Genomic DNA, 19,441 nt, shown 5'->3' with positions numbered 1-19,441 from the left:
GATACCCGCTACCCGTGGGTATGGATATTTTTGATACCCGCATGTTAATGGGACGGGGACGAGTATCATAGTATTCGTACCCGTGGATACCCGTATCCGATAAACTTTAATTCAAAAAAATACCCTTATATATATATATATATATATATATATATATATATATATATTAGTAAAAAACATTATGAGTCTTCATTCAATAATGTGGTCAAATTCTTACCCAACAACGGAATAAATTACTTCCAGATACTGTGGAGGGATTGATGTGTCTCTAAGACTGGTTATGGACCAACATGAAAGGTAATGAAATTAACATTTTTACTTAGATATTTTAATTAAGTGATTGTTATAAATTTTTAATGAACTTCTTATGTTTTCAGACTCTTCTAAATTAAAATTGGACAACATGAAACTTTATACAATGTTGCAAGAGGTGAACATTGATGAAGTTAATAATTTTTTTAATATTTTATTCAAAAATAAACTACAATATAAATTGGTAGTAATTTTTGATTTGTTTGTTTTTCATGGAGAAAAGGGACTTGTTGATCCAAGCACTAATTATGGTTAAACATTTATTTTTTAAAATATTTTTGTAAATACCCGCGGGTACATGTGGATACCCGTGGATATGAAAAAAATAGACGGGTACCCAACGGATATGGATACGGGTACGTGGCGAATATTTATCCAGCAAATATGATACAGGGAAACTACTACCCGTACTCTACCCGCCCCATTGACATTCTTAGTGAGAGGAGAAAAACAAATCATCAATTGATTTGGTTGTAGTCATCGTTATACTTTAGCGGATATTATAGCACAACATTATAAAAAAAACAAATAATAATGATTTATTAAATAAAAAGTTAAGAAAAGTAAAAATCAAATAAATAAAGGAAAAAGAAAATCATATTGCGACATGATCAAGAATAATAAATCAACATTAAATTTTACAAAAGTTAATATTAATCATAACATTAAATAAATGATCACATTAATAGTTCTTAATGTAATTTTATTTTATTTAAAGAACAAAAATGTCTATAAATTTAAAAAAAATGCTAATCGGGACCAACTAATGCTCTTATAGCAATATTTAAGGTATAACTGATGAATATTTTTGAATCTTATGAAAATTCATAGATAACTATAATATTAAATTAATCATAACCTTAACAATAAAATAATATAAATGTATTCTTATTTTATTTAAAGGAAAAAAATACTTACAAATGTTATATATTTATATTTGATAAAAAAAATTAAAAATAATAAAATAACTATATTTGAATATTGTTAAAAATTAAAATATAATTAAACATAAAATAACTTAAATTAACAGAAAATAAGATATTGTTTTTTTAATACAAACACTATTATGTTAATTGTTTTTATATTAAAAAAATAATATTTTATTTTATGTTAGTTTAATATTTTTAATGTTTAATTATATTTTACTTTTTAGCAATATTAAAATATAGTTATTTGATTACTTGTTTTTTTTTTGTGTGCAGTAGTTAAATCATCAATTATAGATGTATAACACTAATGAACATTTCTATCCTCTAAATAAAATAAAAGTGCATTAATAATTGTTAAGGTAAAAATTCATTTAATATTTCATTCGTCAACTTTTACAAAATTCAATGTTAATAATTATACTTTAAAAAAAATTAAATAATAAAATAATTTTAACGTTGTTATACTATTTCTCTTAATGTTGCTAAAAGAATATAATTAAACATAGTTAACATAGAAAGCAACATACAAAATTAAAAAAATAAGCAATAGAGTATATCAACTATCAAGTAATAAAATATTAAAAATCGAAAGAAATATAAAAATGGGAAAAAAATTATCATCTTATTTATCATTTAAACCAATGAAAATTAATTTGAATGAGTGACAAAAAACAATATAAAGAAAGAGAAATTTTTTTCATAAAAAGTGTAATCTTTTTATCATTAAAGAATTTAGAAAAGGCTAAAAATTTCAAAAGATTTTTTTTTTCTTTTGAAAAAATTAAAGACCATTTCAAACATTTTAAGCCTTCACATTTTAAGTTCTCATTGAGAGACGATCTTCAAATGTTAGAGAGATGTTTTTGTTTGTCTACTTGGAAATTGAAAATGTTGATTTACGAGAGAGTTTCAAATTTTGTCACTCTTTCTCACTAAAAAGACATGCTAAGAAAGTCATCTTATCACATTAAATTTACGTGATTTTTCTTATCATCTAATCCATTAATATATATTATTATAATTATATATATATAATTAATATTTATTTTTTAATAATAACAATCATTATTATAATAATTATATTATTATTATTATTAGTGAGACACAAAACTCAAATGTGGTTTTGTAATATGTTATGTGTAAAAGATTTTAAATGAATTAAGTATATAAAATTAAATACATTTAAATATAACTTGAGACTTTTTTTTGTGTTAAATTAAATAACGTATATTATAAATTATTTCAGAGGTTATTGAGAATATTAATAATTATTTAAGGTTATTAATGATAATATCAATAAATTATATTTTTTTAATTTTAAATAACAGTTTTTAATTTTATTTTAATATTACTTTTCCTATTTACATTAAAGGGTAAAATGATAATCATACAATTTAATTTATTAAAAGTAAAAATTTATTAAATTTTACCGAACATATCATACATAAACTTTTCACTAATATCTATTTAATTCATACTATCTTTCTTTAATCCAAATAATCTCATCTTCACCTGTAAATCAACTTAAATCGAACACAAATTCACTCTTCCAAATCTACACCCCAATCCAAATGTAGGATAAGGGATCAATTATATGAATTTATATTATTTTAATTAAAGAAGTTAATTATTTCATATTTCAACATAAGTATTTTAAAACAATAATCATTAATTGTACTTAAAATAAAAAAATCATGAATTATAAAGAGTGTCCTATGAACATCAGTTAAAATTGCCCTTAAAAAAATACCTAAAATCATACATTTTCAATGAAAAAACTTATTTCAAGTAATTAATTCATTTTTAATAAGTCATTTACTTCGAATCCTATATTATTTATACACTTACTTAATTTTTTTTAAACAAATTTGTAATGATTAATTAATTTTATTAATAATTGTCTCTGTAGTCATCATCAAACGACCAATTCAGCTGAAAAATCGCTAAATTGGTTTGGTATCCAGCTTACTAAACGATTAAACAAGGGGTTTTATTTATTTTTTTTACACTTCAATATTTTCTTCCAATAAAAAAGAATCCAAATTATTGATATAGCTTAGACATATTTTAGATGTTAAGATTTAAAAATGTAATTTAAATTTTGTAATCGAAATATGAAAATGTATTACGAATTATATAATTTAAAAGTATATTATAAATTATACAATTAAAATATACTTTATATATATATATATATATTATTTAATTACTCAAATAACTTTCCACTTTTGAACATATGTTAATTTGTTTCCTAAATTTGTTAATGTGCGTCAAATTTTCTACTTTTAAACAAATGTAGTGTGTTAAATTAGTGTCTGCTTTTAAACATATGTTAATTTGGTTTCTAAATTCATTAATGTGCGTCAATCATGCAAAAAATACTAACATTCCCATAAATCAAACATTCATAATAACACAATTCATATGTTATAAACGAATTTACAAATATACTAGTTATAATCAAATATGGATTTATGCATCGATTTGGACAATAGAAATCATGCACCTATCATGAGATCATAAAAAAATGTCATAACTGACCCTTAAACTACAAGGTCGATCGAGCACTCGACTGCATGGTCGACTAGCCACTTGACTGCATGATTTCAATTCCTCATGACAAAGTAAGTTACTTATGACATGGTAAAATGAGAAGTTCTACCTCTAACTCTCACCACTTAGATTACAACACTATATGTAAGTATGTAAGTCTAGCCAAGTATAATATAGTTTCAACCTAACATGTATCTCTAGTCGATGCATAACATTAAACTAACAAAGATTTATATTTCTTCCTTATAAGACAAAACCCCAAACAATCATACAATTCAAAACTTTTCACATTCCATTTCATTGATACAGTTTCATTATCTTAAAACCATCACACTTCCATAAAACACAATTCATAACTTTTTTTACTAACCTTTCTTAAATATACATTGCTTGATATCATAATATAACATTATAAGACGAATTCACAAATACCATAACAAAATTTCACAAAATCTTCGTACTCTCATGTATTATTTACATTTCAACGTTCAAACAATACTATATTCAAATTAACTTCATTCACTTCCCACAATATATATATATATATATATATATATATATATATATATATATATATATATATAATTTTTATGTATTTGAATGTTGGAAACGGATAAAATATTTACTTTTAGGTTTTTAGTATTAATAAGTTATGATATTAGAAATATACGATGTTATTTAATAAATTGTATTGTTTTATTATTATTAATTTCAACCGTGGACATGTGAGTCTTGAACCGGTGATATTTGGTATAATCTTCAAACATTACTTGTAACTTTGATGTGATATTCTTGAATGTTATAACTTTAATAAGAAACAACCAGGTGTCATTGCTTCAGAGTTGTTCCCAACAATCATGTTCTACTCCAAGCAGTGTCAAATGATGAGTTTGGTTTATGATTATCACCTGATCAATTATTGCTTGTCACATTTTCTAAATTGATTTGCTAGGATCCAATGACCAATTAAATTAGACAAATATTTTAGTTATGATCAATCACTTACCTTTGCACCCTTCTTGAGCCGTGACTATCCTTTGCATATGTTATTTCTTAAAAGTGAGTGGTAGATCCTGTGTTCTAATTCTACAAGTTTCTATCAAATTCTCATAATTATAAATAATAAGAAAACATCTACAAGCTCGATATAAGGTATACTTCCTATCGCTTTATTTCTTAAAGAAAATAAAATTAAAAAATATATTGTATTGTTAAAATAAGGGCGTGATTTGTAACATGTGTATAATTGCTTTTCTTTATCACTTAGATAATTTATTTTAATTCTCTAATTTAAAATATAATTAAAAGTAAATTAGGAATACCAGATATAAAAATCAATTTTTTATATATTATTATAGATAATTTCTCTTAAATATGTAGTCAATATATATAAATTCTTGACAATTTTTTTTATAAAGTTTGGCAAAATTAGCTTTTCGGTACATAATAAAGTTTTTTCTTCTCTTATCAAATCACATCAAACTTTTTTTTATCTATTGAGACGTTGTCAAGTATACATTGTCAAAAATTTATTAACAAAAGTTTGTTAAAAAATAATTTTCCTTCTAATTTGTATTTTAAATTACTAAAACATCTAAAATATAATTCTTTTATCCATTACAGTTTTATATAAAAGGAATACTTTTACTTTAATTTACTTTTCTTTTAATTTATTCTTAATATTCATTTTTGAAATTATCTTTTAAATAGATTCATGTATAATCAAATTTATTTGATCACAATTAAAAATTTTCTAACAATGTTATTTTCTACCCTCATAATAGTCTCTTAACTAAATAAAAATAAATTCCTATCCATCAATTTTAATTTAATATGTTATTATTTCGTTATATATATATGAATATAATATGCAGGCACAGATAGAGACATTTATTGAGCAAAATTGCAAACTAATAATTAGCGGGAGTGGGGACAATCATTGAGCAGGAGACAAATGAACTTTTTCCTTTTTAAATTTGAAAAGAACTATAATGTGTTTCATTGGCTCCAGCATATGGAACAAACGGAGGAGGGATGGCAAATGGATTTTATGTGCATAATTTTTAATCGAACAACACTAAAGACTCGCGTCAAGTATTTATTCCTTTCCGTGCTATTGTAGAAAGAAACAAATAATATCTAATAATTCAGTGAAACAAATAAGTTGTGACATGACGGATCACATGTCTTCGATTCAAAGATTACAACTTAGAGTAGTTTTATTGGTTCCACCATCTATCGCATTCATTGATCTTCTCAACGGTGTACAATGTACTAGCCCAGAGACTTGGAAAAATAAATACTAATAATAAATATAAAAATCTATGTTAATTTGGATTTTTTAAGAAAGTAACAAGAGAAGGAAAATAACAAAATTAAGAAAATAAAATTAAATGTATTATCGCATGATAATAAAGAGAAAATATTTTAAACATGATGTAATTTGATTGATTAAATAAAAAAAAATGTGTGAAAGTAATATGCTTAGTCCCACAGATTATTTATTCTTTTCTCCCCTCTACCAAACACACAAAATCAATTAATTTCCTCTCCATCTTTCTCAACCATACCAATCACATCCTAAAGGATTTAGTCTCACACAAATGATAACTATGTTGGTTTAGCCAAAACACTCTCAGAGTAGTACCTTAAATTTCTTACAACCACAGACCTAAACAAGGAAATGTGGGAGGGTGGTGCTGTTACTTGTTACTTTTTTATAAGCCAGTTGTTACTTCTTACTTAGTTACCTACTCTTTTGCATTTTACATGTCATCAATTATTGGTTACTGGAGTATATAAAAATAACACCTTATATATATAAGATCCATTGTGGTTATTTGAATTATTGTCCTTTTGTCCTAGATTCTGTTCTGGGGAATCTGGTATAGAAAGTGATGTCAGCTTGTGCTCTTTCTGATTTGGCTTTAAAATCTGCTATAGGTTTGCCAAAGGCCAAACACCGAAACCATGAAAACCCAAGCAACAGGGTCCTGGTATTTAGTGACGTGACTGTGACAACTTTCTTGAGCACTTGTCGACTTTTCACTGGTGATGGTAAATAGACTCTTGCCATTTAGAGGAGAAAATATTTTCATAGAAACCGGGATGCTAGAGATGTTAGAGAGGGGCATATTGATGTCTCTGCAGACGCTAAATCACCCTCCATTTCTTACGGGTGATGCCTTTAGAAAGAGGACACAGACTCGGTGCAGAGCGAAATCAAATTTAAGCACAGGTTTACAGTTATCTTCTGAAGAGAATGGAAAATATGCAGAGGCAGGTAGTTCCCTTATGAGATGTGAAAGCTCTGCTGGTTCTCTGCTAAGCCAACCAAACACTGTTGGTGTTATAGGAGGAGTGTCAGTTCTATCAACTCTGATTTTCTTGGAGAAGCTTGCTTGTTGGGGTTCAAGAAATGGTAGGGAATGCCCACCTTTCGTTGTTTCCAGTGATGATGTGCTAAGCAAAGTGCTTTCGTTTCGTGGTCCCCTCCCTTCTGCAAGAAGCAGAGTCGATCGAATCAAATTGAATCAGGACTTTGTGATTGAGAATTTGAGGTGCAAAAGGAATTTTCTTCAGCAGTCTGGAGCTCAGGGATTGGCCATGCCTTGCCATCTCTCACATGCGTGGCACAGTGAAATTTCTGAGGATAGTTCCCTACCCTTTCTTCATGTTGGTGATTGTGTGGCCCTGGAACTCAAGAACGCCAAGTTGAAACCAATCCATGCTGCTTATACTGTGAGGATTGGACTGCTGACTACGGATTCCGCTTTTGTAGCTAGTTATTACCAGGAGAAGCTTCAAAGCCAGGTATTCATAGTGACTCGTGTTAATAACAGAAACTAACAAACAATCCAAACACTTCGCGAGTTCAATACTATCGGTACTTTTGTTGGTGTACCAGATTGAATTTTATTTTTGTGTAAATGATGGTAGAATTTATCTGCAGGGATTTGAAGTAGTGTTGCTAGATAAGGCAACCGAGGAGCATGTATTGGTTCCTGCAATGGAGGCATTGTACCGAAAGGACATCGAAGGGGCAAGGAATCTATTGAGAATTGCAATCCATGTTCTGTTGGTTAGGGCAGTGAACCTGGTGCTTCTGGCATCTGATGATTTGCTGGGGGTTCTCCCTCACAATGATCCTCTTCTCAGGAAATGTATTGACCCCATGGATGCTTTGGCCAGGTCAATTATACATTGGGCAGAAACAACGGCAAAGGTGCACAAGAAATTGTAATATTCCCTTCTTCCGAAAGCTTGCCATAGTGATTGCATTATCTCTGTGAAAAGAAAAAGAACCGTGGCTTCGTGTAGATAGAATTTCTCCTTTGCCACTGCATCTTTCTTTGATAGATAGAGGAATAAAATGAGGAACTGCAGTTAGAATAGCATTTGATAACTTGATAGTTGTAGCTCATCTGCACTTCATATTGCAGATTTTGGCGTGCCTTTGTATGCAATAAAATTCTCTTGGTATCTCCGCAGAAACCACTTAAGTCATGATATGTCGTGAAATCACTCCATGCAAAGCAATCACATGGCATACAATAAGCCTAGTAAGTTACGCACAACATAAGTGCATTACTAAATACAAACCTCAAAAACTCTAGTAAAACAAAATTTAAGATGAACTGCAAGTTAATCAAAGAAACATCATGAAACCATAACAAGCAAATGGTCATGTATAATATTAATAAGATCGTTGATAATAGACAATATGAATAGTACGTGAAAGAATAATGCAAAATCAAAAGTTGAGCTCTTCAATTCCAGGACTGCAGAATCTAAAAACAATTTGACGAGAAAATATCATCACCAGCAGCAGAACCCCCTACATTATTGGGGATAAAAAGACATTTAACAATAATAACACAAATTTTATTTCCAGAGGCTCCTTGAAAAAGAGTTTCTGAAATTCCTACGAATTTATCAAAGAACTGATGCGTTATTTTGAATGATGAACCACATCTTTATCTGAGAACGCCCAAGAAGAAATAAGGTGATGGGCTATTGCAAAGGGTCCAGGGAAAACTATTGGAGCATTTTCACCAGCACTTTCCACGTTGAAATCTGAAGCGAAGCTTCTGTTCTCTTCTAGTCCCTTACATATTTGCTCGACCTTTTCTGCTGCAGTTCTTTGGGTTTCCTTGTATTTAGCAGACGTCAATGCTTTTCTTACTTCTTCTCTACTGTACCACTGAGCATCTAGAAAAGCATGTTGCGGAATCAGTTGTTGCCAATTAAATAAACCAAACAAAAGAAATTGAGATAAACAGAAATTATCTGCATAAGTTTATAACTCAAGGAAAATACTTGCATTGCATACACCAAATATACGGATATGGTGCAGCTGAAGTTTCAAACAAAAGTGACACGTGTACAACTGAGAAATCAGCCACTCCACAAACATATAAACGTTGTACCTAAATCTGTCTCACAAATACGGTTTTACAGACTAACTCACCATTTCAAGTCATGCATATAAATAAATGGGAAATAGGAAAAAGAGAAAGCAGTATGAGGGCTAAGTTCTAGTATATACAAGCGAGGTCAATGCACCTTCTAACTCTTTCTTGTCCACAGTTATTTCAAGCGATTTTGCATATGCAAAGAACCCAACCATCAACTGGCATGGAATGCCACTTGGTCCAACTAGAAACAAAAAACAATACAAATTGTGATATTAATAGACAATATGGGGAGGAATATAATTACAAAACTGATAAGGAAAATGGTAAAATACACAGAATTATGTTAACTCATCATTACATGAGATTATGTTCACCTGTGAAAGCTGCCCACGTGTGAGAAGAATTAAGAGTTTCAAACATATTAAGGTCTCACCAAGTTCTTATTTAGTTTGAACATGTTCAAACCACAGCAGAACTACCAGCAATTAATTTCAAGAATTCACTCATGTTCTCCATTAGCCACATGCAACTACGCAAATTAAAGTAAGGTGTAAAAAAATGGACAGGGTCAATTATTGTTATTCCGACGGGTATCTAAATGAATTAAGTGCAAATTATTTGAGCTTTTTCAAGCTAGACCAATTTCATTTGTAAGTTTGTGCCTGAAGCTAAGATTTCTAATTCAAAGTTCGATGTCAATAGCTAACGAATAGCCCTTCTACACGTGCTTGAGTGTGTACACTTTTTTTATCAGCATGCATGAGTGCGTACATAGAAGTAATACATTGACCAAGTAATTTTAGTTTGACTTGTGAAGAAAGAGGCATTATAATTATCACACTCAATATGCAAATAAAAACTATATAAGATCATTAAAGTTACCTTAAAATGAATTATGAAAAGAAAAGAAAAAAAATTATTTCAATTTCTTCTTCCTTTTCAATCACAAATATGAACTTAATTTGAAATCAACCAAACTCGAGTAGCTTGTTTTTTATACAGCGAAACTTGAGCTTCAAATGCTTAGCTTGACTCAATTTGTTTCAGCCCTAGTTAATACCATACAAGTAAAAGCATATTCAAATATATTTGAATATGCTTTTACTAAAAAAACCTTATTACGCAACTTTGTATATGCATAGGCACATGCATGGGTTATCTTAAAAACTAGTATATATAGACGTCTTTGGTGCACGGTTCAGAAGTACTTTTCAATCATTTTCTGATAATGCAAAACCCTATTCTTTCACCTCCTTTCTCTCATCTTTCATGGTATCTAGAGCCGTTTTTTTTTTGTCACAATGACTTCCTCCTCCTCCACTACTAGCACTCCACTTCTAACAATTGATCATTCTTCCTTTATTCCCCACACCTTCAATACCCCTATCAATCTCAAATTGGATGAGGACAACTACTTGATTTGGCAGCAACAAGTCCTTGCCACCGTTTGTGGCCTCAATCTTACGCACTTCTTGGATGGTTCTTGTGCGCCTCCACGCTTCTCCAAATCCGTCAAGCCAAAAAAGACAGATCTGTTACCACCTATTTCTTGATATCAAGAAAATAGTTGACACTCTTGCTGCTGTTGGGTCTCCTACTATTCCCGATGACCATATTGCAGCTATCCTAGATGGTTTATCTGAAGACTATGACGGTTTTGTCAAGTCTGTTACGTCCAAAATCTATCCTTACAGTGTTCAAGATATCGAAGCCCTTCTATTAGCCCAAGAAGAAAGATTTGACAGACACAGCCTCCAAGAACAACAGATAGTGCAAGCAAATGTCGCTTTCACCTCGAATAATACTTCAAGAAATTTTTCCAGATCTCCGTCTAGTCAAAATAGAGGAGGCAGGTTCAGATTTAACAACAGAAACTCAAGGTCTTCCTTCAGAAACAATACCAGAAACTCAACAACAAATAATACTAACCACATGAATCGACCCCAATGTCAAATATGTGGAAAAAATGGTCATAGCGCTCTGAACTGTTGGCACCAGTATGAACAAGACAATTCTACTTCTATAACAGCTAACTCCTCTCAACTTTTTCCCTCATGTGACAATGATTCATCAATTCTTGGCACACCCTCCACACTTAATGATCCGTAGTGGTATCCTGGTAGTGGAGCCCACATCACATTACCAATGATGTATGTAGGTACTGCACGATTTAAGTTTCCACTCACACAATCACCAATCTTGCTTAATAATCCTTTTCATGTTCCGGAAATTACGAAGAACCTTGAGTGTATCTAAATTTGCTAAATACAATAATGTCTCTTTTGAATTTCACTCTAACACATGCTATGTTGAAAACCAGGCAACTCAGGACAATTCAGGAGATAATTGTACATGGAAATCTTAAGATGCCCTATATGTTTTCCCTTCTTTTATGAATGCAAACAAATACTATGTCCACTCTGCTACGTATAAACCTGTGAAATCTACGTTTACTCTTTGGCACTCAAGACTTGGCCATGCATCATCTAATGTTGTTCAAAGTGTGATCACGTACTGCAATATATCTTGTAATAAACTGAATACTATTTGTGAATCGTGTGTTCTTGCTAAGTCACATCAGCTTCCGTTTCTAGATCAAACACTGTTTACACTGCTCCTTTATAATTAGTGTTTATTGATATATGAGGGTTCCGTTTCTTGATGCTTTCTCAGTTATAGTTGGCTATACTTGATACACTCCAAATCTCAAGTGCTATCTGTTTTCAAACTGTTCAAAGTTTTTCCAGAAACTCAAACTAGCTGCAAACTAAAGCGCAATCAAACAGATAAACTTAAGAATTTCTATGCTTTTCTACTGTTTTACGTGAGTATGGAATATGTCATCGCCTAACTTGTACATATACACATGAACAAAATGGTTCTATCAAAATCGTTATTGGCTGGATCGTCTTTACCTATGAGTTACGGGGGAAGCTTTTACTTCTTTCTATATCTATTATTGATATGCTGCCCACACCTGTGTTGAATAATGTGTTTCCATATCACCTTTTGTTTAATAAATCACCAGACTATCATTTTCTAAAACTTCTGGTTGTGCATGTAACCCAATGCTTCAACCATATAATTCAAACAAACTTGCTTTAAGATCTTCTTTATGTTTATTTTTTGGTTACACTCCTAATTTCAAAGGATATGTTTGTGAGTCTCTTTTAATCTTTCAAACCTAAATGTTTCACATGCAAACAAAAGAGAAATGATAAAATTATCAAAGACTAGAGTTTAATTAACATTAGGTGAAGATGCATAAGTTATAACCAGGCCACGGCTGAGAACTGTGATATACAACTTCTCCCACTTCAACACGAGTCTCTTCCCATGTTTCTCTTCTCACAGCTTCCTCCAAGCTTTCTCCTGGCTAAATGGAACAAGGGGATAGAAACTAATTATATTTTTGTATAGAAGGAAAAAAAAAAAAAAGGATCAAACTGAAAACAACTATGAAACGATCCCAGACAAAAATGAACTCTTAAGCTCATGAAACCTGGCCTTACAGGCATCATTTTTCCTGTTAAGAAAGTTGAACTAGTCACAGATAAAAAAAGTACAGAGTTTTGGTCTGTCAGCACCTATAACAGTGACCAATTTGCAGAACCAAAGGAAGTTCAAGAATTCCAGACCACATAAATGGGAGGCTTCAAGGAACACAAACAGAAAAATTGCAATTTACCAAGCTATGCTACTTCATGCTATAACAATAGAAAACCTTTTTGAGTCCCTACAAAATGAAAGCTCTAAAAATTGTCGAAATGTACCTCTGTGAAACCTGATAAGCAAGTATACAATCGATGTAGACGCATTGGTCGTTTAGCCAAAAGAGCACGGTCATTCTCTCTATCAATTACAAGCATAATGACCACCTACATAAGATGATGTAAGCAACAAATATTTGATCAAACACTTGATCATCCTTTTATCAAATCAACACTTAGAAACAGAAGACAACAAACCGGATCAACACGCGGGTATATCCTCTTTTTGCATGAACCATTTGGACATTGCTTCCGTCTCCCAGCTTCCATTGGAACTGTTTTCTCACCACAATGTCCACAAAATCGTGAAACATTATGCCATTCTAGCAGTGCCTTAGCCTGGCCAGGCCAAACCCAGTTATAAAGAAGTTGCACTGACATTGTTCCGACAGTATCATACATACACTAATTCACTATAAAAATAATAATAATTTGATAAAAGGCCAACTAAAATAAGATAAATAGATATCTATGATTTGGCGTCTCTAAGACAATTACGCATTTTACGGTATAAAATGTTTGATTAAAATGCAGAGTGGCACTCACCAATTAAAGTGATAACTTTGATAACCCAAATATAACTTAATAGACTATATTTATAATTTTTATATCAGATAGTAATAAGACGTTTTATTTTATATGCTTGATATAATAATTAGAATTTGTAACTATTTTAGTGATAGTGTATATTATGTAACAAGAAAACTAAGTGGTTTGATCATGTTGCAAAAAATGAACTTACATGACCAGCAATAGCCAAGTTTCCCATAGCTTGCAAATCCGACCAGTCGGTAGCCACCATGAGCGTTCGAAGCTCCACAAAACGCAAACCCGTTTTGCTACCCAATTCAATTACCTCAGCAGAAACATCGATTGCCCAGTAAACGGCGTCGTCCTCGGCACTTGAATTCAGATACACCAACGAGTCCACACTCAACTGGGCACCGGAATTGTCGAAAATAACCCTGAGATCGTCCAAGCCAAGCCAACCCAGATGCCAAATCGGCGGCGAGTCGCCGGAGCTGGCCTCGGACGAAGCCAAGGGCCTCCCATTTCTGAAAGGTAGTACCTTGAAGCTCAGGGAGGGATACGAATGAGTATTTGGTAGCCCAATTCTCGCGTTGAGGGCTTCAAGAGCTGCAGAGGGTGGAAGGGGGTGGCCTGAAAATGAGAATTTGGAGAGAAGAGGGTTGCCGGCGAAGGCATGGGAGTGAACGTTTATGGACATGGTGGCGGGAGAAGCCTTGCTTTTGCGAGAAAGATCTTGTTAGAGATACCGGAGTTTGCTGGGAGAGTCTGTTATGGAAGAAGAATTTTGCAAAGCATTGAAGAAACTTCACAAGTCCAAGTTTTGCTTCCATTTTTGATAGGTGAAAGGTCAAAAGGGAGACTCGCAGTGGTTGGTGGTGATAATGGTGGTGCAAAATATCAATAGTGACGACACGTGTCACTTTTTCAGTTTCCGGTCCCACTCATGACTTGGCTACACTAAAAACCATACAAAAACATTAAAATATTTTACGTGAATCTTTGTATACAATTTTTGATTTAATAAAATGAATTTATAATGCATGTTTTTGAAAACCAAGTTTTGAATGAATATTGGTAGAAATTAAAAAAAAAAAAACACAAATATAAATTTTTAAATTTAAGTCATTATTGAATTTAAATTTAAATTTTAGGTATGAAAAGTTGATATATAAATAAATATAAATTAAAACATATGTATTCAAGTTTAAAAAAATAATATTATTTTAACTTTTTAATTATAACTATTCTCTTATAAATGAATTGATCTGAATCCATTTAGACCAGGTCAAATAGGATAAAAGTAAAACAGGATCTGATTTAAATTAGGTCATATTTCTGGTCTAACTCGTTTTACATATTTTTAATTATGTGCGTTAGGTTAAGTTTAATTTAACAATTATACATGTATGTATAATTTTTGTGCTTGCTTAGGCGATTTGAATTGAATAATTTGAATATAGGTCCATATTGATATATTTGGATTGAATTATACCTTTTTTTAAGAACAAGTTTCAAGTTTCATAGTTTTTCTTACTCTTTGGAACAATTTCTTAAAGAATACTAAAATTGGAGTAATATAAACCAATATTAAATTGAAAACTAAAATATTTAAATTTGAATGAAAAATTGATTAAGAATTGGATTTTAATTTTGCAAGCATATAAAAGCTGCATAGTTTTTTGGGGGGAAATTTTGCTATAGAAACTTTAATTTTGAATGAATGGAATAATGATTAAGTTTTGTATGATTAGAATAGAAATATTGATTATTGGAGCTGTGTATGTTGAATTTTTTTTTGATTATTATGTTTGGATATGGGAAATGATAAATGAATTGAATTAGCAATAAAAATAGTTTGATTGATTTGGGTGATGCTTTAATTAGTTGAAATATGTCAATGGAATTACGTGTTAACGAATATGTAATGTGTAATATTAAGTACATGAAATTATTATTAAAAGGGATATTCTTTCTCATTAAAATGTCGTGTGACAAGAATAACACAAATATTTTGAAAAATATTTCTTATTAGAATTAACAAGGCTTAAAAGATTTCTGTCATTTTTTTAGTGTTTATACATGATGTGTAAATAATCTTGACTATTGCTATATTGTAATGTTTAAGTTTCTTTTAACACTTCAATTATGTAAACTCTTACAGGCATTACATTTGTGTGATTACCTAAAACTTTGAAGTTAAATTGTGATCTCATTAAAGTAAATATATGCTACCTTACCCTGCTCTAATTTGTTCTTGTTTTCTACACATTTGCATTCAAATCTTACTGCACATGTATAAAAAAATGTTTACTTAAAAAAATTTAATACAATAAGATGGAATATCCATTGTTACCAAGGGAAGCAGGGGTGTTCATGGGTTATTTAAATACTCTAACTATACCTATAACTATTTAATAACTATATTACATATAAAAGATATATATAATTAAATTATAACCAATCATTAATAACTAGTTTTAGTTTGCTAATTAATTTTCATTTTAGAAAGGTTGGTTACATAACCAATTATAGCAAAGAGATAACAAATCACAGAGAATTACTGCCAAACCTGAATCTCACACAGCTTTATTTCGATGCAGATAAATATCTTATGAAAGTACACAACCCTTCTATTTTAAGTAAACTTGCAAAAAATTCACACAATAAGTGTTTTCCTAACATTTCTTTCTATGCAATTATGTGGATCATTTGCAATAAGCTTTATCCAACGTTGAAACCTAAGAGAACAACTTATGGTGCGATGGAACTGTGGAAGAAGAAAACATACCAAGGGCCACATGATCATATTCAATGTATGAGTAAAAATAGAATACTATAGTTTAACTATTTAAGACCCGGGCTCAGTCCAGAAATTTTGACAATTGATGAACCCGAATCAGGATCGCACACAACTCAGAATTTGTTTTTTTTTTTTCTCTCACCAATTTGGCTAAATTCCTAAATCCATCAAAACCTCAATGTACAATGAGAATTGCACATCTCTAATTAGAGAAAGAAAACTAAAACAATTAATAGAAAAAATAAGTAAGAACAAATAAATCTATGAATTGATCACCATCAACCAGTGATCACACTTCAAAATTCTGTCTGCAATGAAGAATTCAATCTCCTAATCCAATTGATGAGACTTTTCAAGACAGACTTCAATTCAGATTCCAACTCTACCTGGCAAGTTGTGAGCGAGCGGTAAATCGTCAAGCCAATCACCATAAATTCGGTTGATTTTCTTGGGTCCCTTCCACTTCAGTAAATGCTTCTTGCCCTGCTCCTCTTCATTTGCAGGAGGTACACTTGCTCTCTGGCTTGGAGGAGCATCATTAAAAGGAACTGGTGCAGCTCTTGGTAAGGTTGGAATGGTAGCTTTAGCTGAAATAGGAGCGGCACCTGCTGTTTCTGCCTCATTGCGTCCACCAGGAAATTGTAGTTCTGGGTTTGCAACACAAAAACGCTAAGGAAAACATGGTACTTCTAGAGTAGAGTGTATGCACATTTTGCTCATACTAAGAATATAATGTTATTAACACATGCTAATGAAGGTACATCCAAATTTTTTTACGAGGCAGGGATCAAATATGTAAGCCATTAGCAGAAATCAAGCGATGATCGTTCAGAATTATGCAGAGGCAATATCCTGATCTTGTGATATATTTCAAAGACAGAAATAATCAAGTGAGCCATGACACCATGTTTAATTCTTCAGCATGGGGATTGCTGGTAACACTCGGGATTTTTTTTTTTCACAAAGTATGCCAAACCAAACTACTATAAACTTCAGTCAAGTACACTCTTTGCATTTTAATGCATTACAAAAGAGATGGTCAACTACTTAATTATAGAGAAAATCTAGGACATTTCTATCACAGAAAATTCCTAACGACGGTTTATGGTAAATGTATATTTCCATGAATATGTGATATGTGCCTTAGCCAAAGATTTTAAATAAACACTATATAAGTGTTTAATTAATTTTTAACAGAAGCAACATCTGTTGCACCAAAAAATACTCAATGCTCATACACAACAACCAAATGACACGCAATCAAGTACGCTGTCTTCGTATCTTGATTGTTTAGGAAGCAATCTCTTTGGAGGTTAGATCACTAAAAAGTGCAACAGCATCATAGAAAATGACCTTCTGGTTCTAAATATAACCTAGAAGGAGCTATGTTTGTATAGTTTTTTTCTACAATATTCATAGAAGATAAACTGCACAAATTGAATTTAACATACACAAGAAATTCAACTTACTTTTTTCTGGTACAAGTGATTAAGGATAATTTTAACCAAATCTGGTCTAAATCAAGAACTGATTTCAAATGATCTAACAGAATAAATCAAAACAATGAAGAGCCAAAACCAACAATGAATCAATCAAAAAGGGAAATTCGAAGTACCTGCTTGCCCATGAGCATAGTGACAGTCATCCCCAAAGGGGCAGTGGCCTGTTGTCTCAAATTTGATGCACAGTTTAGTCTTCCAATAAGTGGACTTAGCATTCGACCGGCAAACATTTAAGCCAGTGTTGACAACCTTATTACTCTCTAAACAATTTGAAGGATCACCATGTGCCTTGGGAGATCCATTAGTTCCGATGTTTATTGCTGTGCTCTCTCTGTACCTCCCCGAATCATCCCTAAACTTGGCAGGGTCTTCATGAAGAAAACTACACTTATCACCATAGGGGCATTCCTCCCCATTATAATACTTCTTGCACAGCTTCATCTTCTGTATAATTTTCTGGTCATCATCCCAATTTCCGGAGGGCAGCCGCTCCTCATTGCGCAATCCAACAAGCTCTTGCCAGTTCGGGGGTGGCTGCCTCATGTCCTCAACTCCATGTGCAAAGTTGCAATTCTCACCGTTCCTACAAGCCCCAACTCTGAATTTTGCACACATGCGAGTCTTGAAGAAAATGTGGCTGGTTCCCTTATTAAAATTGGGGTTTTGAATCATCCTTGGAGGGCATGCCATTGGATAGGAGTGGTTGTTATCACCGATTCTTGCCCTCTTGAAAGAAGGGGGTTGATCCTGTGGTGAATGTGGCTCCAATAAATCGTTGTTCATTGGAAATTGAAGCCTCACTTCAATGGCATCTGTGTCTGTCGAAAATGACGGCGGTGACATCATAAAGGATGGAATGTGGTCAGAGAAACTCATGGCGAAATTTTGATCAAATTCAATCAAATTTTGATTCTATTTTGATTTGATTCTTGGCTAATGGACTTAAAGAACCAGTAGTGTGTTTCAAGCCCAAAATAAACTGAATCAATAACTTTATCAGATTGAAAACACTGATATTCAATCGAATGATCAATACTGAACAGACAATAAAGAAACTGTGAGAGTCTAAACTGTGGCTAGCTTCTGAGAGGGAGAAAGATGAAATCAAAAGATTGGGAAGACCCAGATGAGAATGTTGGAAAGAAACTAATGGGTTGATCAAAGTTTTGATCTTTTAAGGGATTGATGATCACCGGTATTTAATAAAAGGGCGAAGAAGAGAAAGGAAGGGAATGTTGGGAGGCAAATGCGAGGTTTAGGCCTTTTGGTGGCATAAGAAAGTCAAAACCCTAGCCGCCTATCTAACCCTGATTGACTGATTAACAAGAAAAACAACAAATCAAAATTAAATTATATAAAGAGAACAGGAAAAAAAAAAAAGAACATCTCAAATTGTTTGTATATGAAAATATTTGTTCGATTTTTACGGTGATCTTGATGAGAAAAATATCTCATATCATTTTATTCAATTGGATTTTGCATAAGTTTATTTAAACTTAAAAAATAAAGGTAAATGATATGTTTATTTACAAGTATTTATACTTATCTTCAAATAAATAAGTAAAAATTGTTTAGGTTTATTTAAAATTATAAAAAACTTATTTTTATTAAACATTTGTGAAATATT

The 19,441-nt window shown here is 31.6% G+C and overlaps 3 protein-coding genes across 4 annotated transcripts; 1 reads left to right on the top strand and 2 right to left on the bottom strand.

Annotated features, from left to right (window-relative positions):
- The first annotated feature begins 6,747 nt into the window (after positions 1-6,747).
- Positions 6,748-8,300, top strand: LOC114175846 (uncharacterized). Its single transcript, XM_028060676.2, has 2 exons — positions 6,748-7,607; positions 7,747-8,300. The coding sequence occupies exons 1-2, from the start codon at positions 6,849-6,851 to the stop codon at positions 8,035-8,037; spliced, it is 1,050 nt and encodes a 349-aa protein (XP_027916477.1). The 5' UTR covers positions 6,748-6,848; the 3' UTR covers positions 8,038-8,300.
- A 164-nt stretch (positions 8,301-8,464) lies between these two features.
- On the bottom strand, positions 8,465-14,366 carry NUDX19 (nudix hydrolase homolog 19). Of its 2 annotated transcripts, none has more exons than XM_028060675.2 (6): positions 13,724-14,366; positions 13,180-13,320; positions 12,985-13,089; positions 12,488-12,587; positions 9,343-9,452; positions 8,465-9,005 (listed from the first exon to the last, which is right to left on the bottom strand). In XM_028060675.2, exons 1-6 carry the CDS (start codon positions 14,207-14,209, stop codon positions 8,976-8,978), a joined length of 972 nt encoding a protein of 323 aa, XP_027916476.1. In that variant the 5' UTR covers positions 14,210-14,366; the 3' UTR covers positions 8,465-8,975. The 2 variants fall into 2 exon arrangements, with proteins under 2 accessions (XP_027916476.1, XP_027916475.1); XM_028060674.2 differs by having other exon boundaries at positions 9,360-9,452; positions 13,724-14,364.
- A 1,918-nt stretch (positions 14,367-16,284) lies between these two features.
- LOC114176642 (Zinc finger (CCCH-type) family protein) lies at positions 16,285-19,097 on the bottom strand. The gene is made up of 2 exons (XM_028061752.2): positions 17,928-19,097; positions 16,285-16,959 (listed from the first exon to the last, which is right to left on the bottom strand). Exons 1-2 carry the CDS (start codon positions 18,688-18,690, stop codon positions 16,682-16,684), a joined length of 1,041 nt encoding a protein of 346 aa, XP_027917553.1. The 5' UTR covers positions 18,691-19,097; the 3' UTR covers positions 16,285-16,681.
- Between the last annotated feature and the right edge of the window lie 344 nt (positions 19,098-19,441).

Source organism: Vigna unguiculata, chromosome 3 (assembly GCF_037176805.1).
Source record: "Vigna unguiculata cultivar grain cowpea cultivar isolate G323 ecotype 2 chromosome 3, ASM3717680v1, whole genome shotgun sequence".
NCBI classification, from domain to species: domain Eukaryota; kingdom Viridiplantae; phylum Streptophyta; class Magnoliopsida; order Fabales; family Fabaceae; genus Vigna; species Vigna unguiculata.
Note: the sequence above shows the minus strand (reverse complement) of the source record. Positions and strands in the feature narration are given on the sequence as shown.